Here is a 7,999-nt window from a genome sequence, read left to right on the forward strand (position 1 = left end):
TATTTAAATGTAATGGTGTTCGACATGTTTTATAATATTTAACACTATATAACATGGGCGTATATAAGGGGGGGGGGGGGGGGGGGGTCCCTTTACTATCCATCTTACTTGTCCAATCGACAATAGTATATTATGTACCCACCGATTTTCATCGGCGTGGTACATAGACTTCCAAAAAACGAGGAGGTTATATGTTCGGCTGTAGATATATTTATTTTTTATTTTTATTTTTGTATGTTCAACGATTACTCCGCCATTTGTGAACCGATTTTCGAAATTTTTGTTTTGTTGTATTAAGTTTCACTCCAATTTGGTCCCATTTTCACAAAAGTGTTAACCTGATGATAGGAACCATGAGTAATCGAGGGAACTCCTCGAAATTTATATGGAAACATATGGTGATTTTGGTTTTATGAGAAGCATCCTAAGCATATGCTACCAAAACGCAAGATTTTGCAACGAGGTATACTATGGTTCCGAAGATACTAAGAGAACTCCGGATTCCTTATATTCCTAGCATGGCTCTCCCACGTGTATACCTTATAGAACCACAAATAAAACAATACAACCAATTCACTAAATAAACTATATTATCACTTGTTTTTGGCGCTTTTGTATGACTTCTTGTAGAAGTCCATGAAAAGGTAGAGAACTAGGGACAGGTTGATCAGGAAGGTGACGAGCAGCTTGTTGGAGAACAGGCAGGGTGACGTGCAGTACTCGAACACCACGTACATCATAATCAACACGAATTGGATCTGAAAAAATTAAGAAAGTGGGTAAAAAATTTAAAACTTAATTTTTAAAGTGATATGAAACATGCTAAGCTAAGCAAGAAAACTGAGCAATAAAGTGATTGTAGATTTCGCTTTTAGTAGACACAGAAAAACTGACATTAAATTAATGTGACAAAGTTTTGCCCCGACATTTAAAATGAGGAGTTTTTGCCGCGGGGTTAAAAAAATTAATTATCTTAAAAAATATCGTTCTTTCACACATTATAATATGTAAAGCTAACTTGTAATCCCATGTGACTGAAAACATATTGTTTTTTCCCGGCATTTAGCAAATGCTGGAAATTGAAAACCGGAAAATGATGTGCAGTGTACCTATCACATTTATGCAATATTTACCTACAGTGCAAACAAAGTTGTATTATCACTGCATATTTTATTCGTGTAAACATTAGAAATAAATATTTATAGCTGTTGCAAGAATACAAAGTTACTTTTAATGTTTAGTTATAAATTAACCTCTAAATTTATTTAAGTTCACAGAGGCGACTTTTAAAATAAATATGCAATTAGTTTAGTTTTCGTTTGAGGTTAAAAAACAATTTCCAATAGCATTTGATTAAAGTTAATTCTTCGTCGATACAATGTTTCAATAAAAAAAATTAACAGGCTACTTAGAGTATAGAAATATTTTAAAAATGCCCTAAATAAAAGTTTGCAACCCACAACAAAACGTGTTCTGTTTTCAGAAGATAATCACAATCAAATTAACGCAAAAACATATTAAAATAATATTATTTTCGTGAATCATAATATTATGTTAATATGAATATCTGAATGTTCGTTTGTATTGTGTAATCTCCGAAACGACTTTGATGAGCACTGATGTAGAGAAAATCCGGAGGAAATTATACGCCTCTTAAAATTGCATATTGTGCGCTATATTTTCTCAAAATATAGCGCACAACGGGGCGGGTCGCATTCCCATAAAATGTCACCAAAAATGTTTGAAATAAGTAGCCCGCGGCCCGCTCCGCGCGTATAAGAGCCATACCTATATTATGTATATTATAAAAGTATTAAATATATTTCCGTTGTCTAGTACCCGTAACGATTTATTTAAATAGCGCGGCGCTATCATTTACATACAATAGGCTTGATGACTATTTTTTTTTTCTTATTGGTAATTGAAAGACCCTTAAAAAATAGAAACATCGCCGAAAGAATGACTCTGATAGCTTAAAAATTCACCAAGATATGACAATTCAAACATCTCATAAAATAGACCTGCCCGAAACGCTCCATACAAAGTGCTACGAAAGACTGACGTCACTCTTTCGTAGTTTGTACGCATCGGGAGAGAACTTTGTTCGATAGGTATATTAAATATTGCGTTTATGAAAGTGGTTTCATGACAAAAGTTGCTTTTAATTTCATGAGTTATCGATTGGTATACAAATATTAAGAAATTTAATTGAAAAAAAAATCGACTAGATTATCTAACTTTGAAGGCGCATAACAAAAAAAATAAAAATTCTATCGAGCTGTAATTTTGGGAACACTTATTTTTCACCGTGATTTCTTTATTTTATTAACAAAATTCGCAAATCTTTGACCTTGTCATCGTGCAGCTGCCAAACCACACGTTCGGGCGGACGCGTATATATATACTTACTATTAATATTATTATAAATGCGAAAGTATCTCTGTCTGTCTGTCTGTATCGCTTTCATGCCAAAACTATTGAACCGATTTGCATTACTGCAATGTACACAGATAGTCTACAGCCTGAGAAAGGACATAGGCTACTTTTTAACTGGAAAAAGGGGTTGTAAGGGATTGTTTATGCGTAAATTTGTTCAAATTAAGTTAGTTCCAAAAATTCATAACAGATGGTGCTAAGAGTCGCCTACATCGCGCTAGCGCTTGCTCAAACGTCTTTCTATAAGACGGGGTAACCCAAATCAGATTTTTTTCGATTCTTTCGATTGTTATACACGTTTTATATAACTCACTACTCAGTACTTAAGAGGATACACCAGGGGCGAGAGAAATTGAAAATAGGTATTTGGAAATATATTGCTGTCTCACCAATATCAAGTCTCCCACCGCAGAGTGCGTTAGAGACAACACGACAAAAGTTCTAATAAAAGAACAGAAAATCTTCAATTCGTTGTCCGCTGATTCCTTCTCCAAAACTTAACCGATTTAAGTACTTTTTTCATTAAGAATTAATTGTTTTTTTTTTTTATTTATTTTTTTTTGTATATTTTAGCCAGTTTTGTTTTCTGGGTGTTTGAACACAGAGGAAAATCTGGCCATTTTTTTTGGTTTTTGGACGTTCTTATCTTTTTTAATAATAAAATTATGAAAAAAAGGTAACATAAGGACATGACCACTTGATAGTGGCCATAGATATTCAGTAAAAAAATGATAACTCTACCGGCATTATCCAGGGAGGAAACAGGGGACAGCGTTTGTATGGAAAAACGGCGGTGTGGACTCCTCTTAAGACTTTATCTATGCAGTGACCGGTGACATAACCTTAAACCTATCAAGGATAAATATTAAATAGTTTATGGGTAAAGTTGTGTAATGGCTTTAAAGTTAAATAAGCTTTAAAATTTGGCATAAGTAAATAAAACTAAAAAAAAAATATATGTGTACTCTGCACAGCTGTTTTGGGTATTTTGATTTAAGGGGTACCAGGGTTTTAAAAAGCTTTTGACACAAATTTTGTTGACACCGCGCGCTATAAACTGAAGTCCACGCGGACGAAGTCGCGGGCAACAGCTAGTTATAATATATACCGAGGACTGAGGAGCCTTAAAACGTGCGCTATCAACGTCGCAAAATTTATTTCATGATTCTTACACATAAAAGAAACAACTCACCATCTGCATCTTGGTAATATACTTCTTCCACCAAATGTACTTCGCGATCTCGGGGAAGGTAGACACCGCATAATACGAGTACATCACCAGGTGGACAAAGGTATTCAGGAATCCAAGTACAATGATGGAGAGGGCAGTGAACTTGAAGTACAGCATCGCCCAGGAGTACAGCAGGATCCCGCAGTGATGATACACGTGCAGGACTGATACTTGGTTGTACTTCTTGCGAAGGACAAAGAACACCGTATCGAGGAGTTCCGTTAACTTCGCGATGGTGTATATGTGGGTTCCGAAGTAAAACTGAAATTAAAAGGTATCTCCTTTATCTATTGGTATCCATTTATTTATACACATAAAAAGAGCGTGTGTACAGAGTACACGTGTCAAAAGAAAAAAATCTGTCCGAAATCATAACGGCGGGCGTCGCGCGTCGAAGCGCAATAATTATTATTATTTCGACAATGAAAAAGATTCATGACGTAGCGGAAATTTCACTCTCAACGCGCCTTAAGTCACTTCTGTTTTCCATAAATACTACAGTCTACAGTTATAATGTAATATATTTGCATAATTAATACTTCATTTAGACTTAAATTAAGTAACATAATTATAATAATTAATTAAATACCTCATACTGCAGATCTGGAGACTCGTCGACGCACTTGTCGGGCGACAAACCCGACTTGTACAGAATCACTGTCGCCTGTAACGTAATGCACAGTTTGGTTAAACATAATACCAAAAAAAAAAAAACATAACCAACAAGAAAATATTGTTCTTTCAGTCTAGAATCAGAATTTAAGAACATACCGAGACGTGATGCAGAGAAGCTTAAGCTTAGCCGTAGCTATTAATTATGTATATTTTAAGACAAAATGTGTGGGATATAGATGACCCAAGGAAAGCCTAAATGGCATAATATGCCATTTTTGATGGCTAAGTGAAAATATTATTTTCACTTAGCCATCAAAAATTTTAACCCTTAATCAGGCATAGTAGGTACGTTATATCGACCACCTAGGTAATTGGAGTTTTATTGTGATCTCTGTCTTTTTTTAAATTCATAAAAGCTTTTTTTGATTACCAATATATTTTGTATCTTTCGTGTGAAGTTACTTTTTTTTACTAAACAATTCATTTTGGAAAAATTATTATTCAAAGTAAGTAATAAATAATTAGTTATATGCTCTACGCCCGTCTGACGGTCTAGTATGATATGGACACTGTTTCCATTATTCAAGAGATGATTTTGAAATAAAAATATAATTATTGTAAATTAAAAAGGTTTGTTTTTAACAAAAATAACATTCTTCTAGTCGATACTACGTGTGGTAATTACACGCTTACAAAATAGTAGATAATCTTAGGTAAGTATTCAAAATTCTTCAATTCTTGTGAATAGTTCACCACAGTAAAGAGATCAAAGTTCAAAGAATGCAGTTTCCTAATTAAAAATAGGGATAATAGAAACAAATTATAAAACGCCAGAGAGCTCCTTATCAGATATACCGCATATGGCATAATACGACCACTTAGTTTTTGTCTTAATTTTAATATTTTTTAAGAAACAGTTCTTAGGTATACATTGTACCTACAGGTAAAAATTAAGACCACACCATATTTAAAAATATTTTTAATGCCAGTGCATATGGGGCCTGATTAAGGGTTAAATGCAACAAGTACAACATAGGACAATCAAAGTCGCATTGCAAGAGTACGAAGTTCAAGCTGCTATTATGATGAAGCTGCATCCTAACAATTGCTGCGTCGCGTCGCGACTCGTTGTGAACAAACTATAATGAATTCGGAAGCGGAGTGGATCTACATTTCTTTTTGTTTACCGACTTCGAGAAACAAACAAAAAAGAAAAATAAAGAATCTACTAATAACAATATTGTTTCGTCTATTAAACCGTACACGGCCCTAGCTAGGGTTAAAATGTCAACAAGGTACTCACCAGTTTGAATAAATATGCCGAGTATATGACTTGTAGAATATTGTATGTTAATATCACATTTTTCAGTTGAAACGGTTGCCTATCCTTCATTAGATATGGGCCGAGTTTTAGAACAAAAACCAGGTATGACACACATATTATGATTATTTTGGCTGGGGAGCCCATAAGAAACCAACTATCGACGTAGGAGGCTGAAACAAAAAAATAAAAATATTTTTAAGTGGGTTAAACAAAGTAATTTTATAACGTAGATTTTCCCATAAAATTTACTAAGATATTTCTAAACTAATTCTATGAAAAACAGGAAAAATCCTATAGAAATACTTATATTTTGTTGTAATTTTGAAAACTATTAGCAAAACGAGTATATTGAAAAAAAAATCAATTCAATGAAGATAAATTAATTTAAACACCGAATTAAAATAATAGAATAAAAACGAATATTTTTTTTTAAATTATTTTTATAAGTAAATAAAAATAATAATTTGTAATAATTAATTTCAATTTTGGGTACAATTTAATTTACTCACCATCTTTGGATTCCCAGGGGGGCACCACTCCGTCCATGCTCACGTCAGTTCGCTGCGGCACTGATCGCGATACAATAATTGACTATCATTGTGTTGAGTTCAACCATTAATTATTATTTAAGTAATACCGGAATTTTCTTCAAGATTTAATTTATTTGATAAGTTTAATTTATTAGTTTTAAGAGGGCATTGGCCCAGTTTTATAAATTTGGAAGTAAATCGGTCTTATAAAATGCCCTTCTCTAAAGTGACCGCATATTTATTACAATGGCTGCATTATTTTGTAAAAATAAAAATATGTAATTATTGTAACTTCGTTTCGTCCTGCAACAGGACAGGCATCGCCTAGTGTGGGGATCCGTTATCGCATTATGTTTTTAATAATTTTTGGTCAATAAATATTTGTAAGTATTTGTATATACTTAAAAATAATAATTATAAAAAACTTTAAACTGAATTTAGTATTTTGAGTAAACGAAAATTTAAGCGTGCAAGAAACGTGCCTTGGCACGAATAGGTTAAGTACCACGACCTCGGAAAATACGGCTTGAAATTTTGTGCTGTTTCTTGATTTCGGTTATATTGCCGGGGGTCCAAGGAATTGGAAATAGAGACTAGGATCCCAAGAACAATAACTCATAATGTGGCAACTTGCAATAATGATCATGCGCTGGTGTTTTTGATTTTTATAGTATAGCTAATCGCTTAGAACAGTCTGAAAGAAGATGCTTCTGTTAGATAATGGTCACGTAAAATGGGCTACGGCATGTACCCAAAAGGTAGCCAAAAGGTTCTGCGATTGACCTCCTGCCAGTCCTGTCAGTGGGATTATGGAAGTGTAGCAAAGAGAGTGATCACGTGTACTACGCACACACTTGGGCACTGCAAAAGAAATGCGTTGCTGGCATTGTTTTTATGAAACCAGGCACTGAGGTTTTTTTTTTCAGAAAGTTCCCATAGGATAAATAAAATTCTGATCATAATATAATTAAGTAATCTAATAAAATGACTTATCAATATATCAGATAAGATTCATCACGGCCGATACGTGGAGTTTCGGAGTTTGGATGTTTGTAACGATTTGCGTACGTGACCCGCGGAAAATTTTTATTCTCATTATCAAATTGCTCATCAATCGCAAAGTACCGTACATTAGAATGTAATTATAAAACGTAATGTCTGACATTTTTCCAAAACTATTAGCGTAGTTATTACTTATTACGCACTTTAATTGACATAATGTTTTAATTCGGTAGTAGCTTTTAATAAAAAAAAATACTGGGATCCGATTCTTATACCTCGACTTATGAGTGAGACACACCATATTGTATGCGCTCAATAAGACTGCATGTGCTCGAAGTAACATTCGAGGCATGAAAATTAAACGACCTCTGTGGCTCAATGGTTGAGCGTGTGCCAGCTCAAAGCCGGCGGTCGCGGGCTCCAATCCAGCCGATGCAACAAAAAGTTTACAATGTCTCTAGGTCATGGATGTTTATTAAATATGTGTATGACTGTGTATTATCCTAAATATACCCGTAATACAAGTCCTTCAGGTAGGTACTTAGCATGGGGCCAGACTGACGTGGTGTGAAGCGTCCATAGATATTATTAAAACTATTAGGTACTTACTTTTTATTTTTAAAACCCATCCTGACTGCACAAAACAAAGTTTGTGGGCACTACACTACGTCATTTTTTATTAAAAATATTTCTTAAAACTTCTCGCAAGGTTTTTGTCATCTAATAAAATATTTAATATTTGTATTATTAAATTATTATTAAACAAACTTACTAAACATGAAACAAAAAGATCAGAAGGCCATTTTATTTAAAACATAAAACAAAAAATAGTAAAAAATAATATTTTTCAAACAAAGTACG

At 33.7% G+C, this 7,999-nt stretch overlaps 1 protein-coding gene across 1 annotated transcript; it reads right to left on the reverse strand.

Moving 5' to 3' along the window:
- Positions 1-570: 570 nt before the first annotated feature.
- Positions 571-6,207, reverse strand: LOC121730931 (elongation of very long chain fatty acids protein AAEL008004-like). Its single transcript, XM_042120155.1, has 5 exons — positions 6,116-6,207; positions 5,586-5,776; positions 4,257-4,331; positions 3,629-3,928; positions 571-758 (listed from the first exon to the last, which is right to left on the reverse strand). The coding sequence occupies exons 1-5, from the start codon at positions 6,150-6,152 to the stop codon at positions 594-596; spliced, it is 768 nt and encodes a 255-aa protein (XP_041976089.1). The 5' UTR covers positions 6,153-6,207; the 3' UTR covers positions 571-593.
- Between the last annotated feature and the right edge of the window lie 1,792 nt (positions 6,208-7,999).

Source organism: Aricia agestis, chromosome 10 (genome assembly GCF_905147365.1).
Source record: "Aricia agestis chromosome 10, ilAriAges1.1, whole genome shotgun sequence".
In the NCBI taxonomy this organism is placed as follows: Eukaryota; Metazoa; Arthropoda; class Insecta; order Lepidoptera; family Lycaenidae; genus Aricia; species Aricia agestis.

Coding starts and splice junctions, on each gene's coding strand:
- LOC121730931 (XM_042120155.1), bottom strand. CDS start 6,152: ATGGACGGAGTGGTGCCCCCCTGGGAATCCAAAGATG. Junction 4,332..5,585: donor CGGCATATTTATTCAAACTG/GTGAGTACCTTG, acceptor ATTACGTTACAG/GCGACAGTGATTCTGTACAA. Junction 759..3,628: donor ATATTACCAAGATGCAGATG/GTGAGTTGTTTC, acceptor TAATTTTTTCAG/ATCCAATTCGTGTTGATTAT.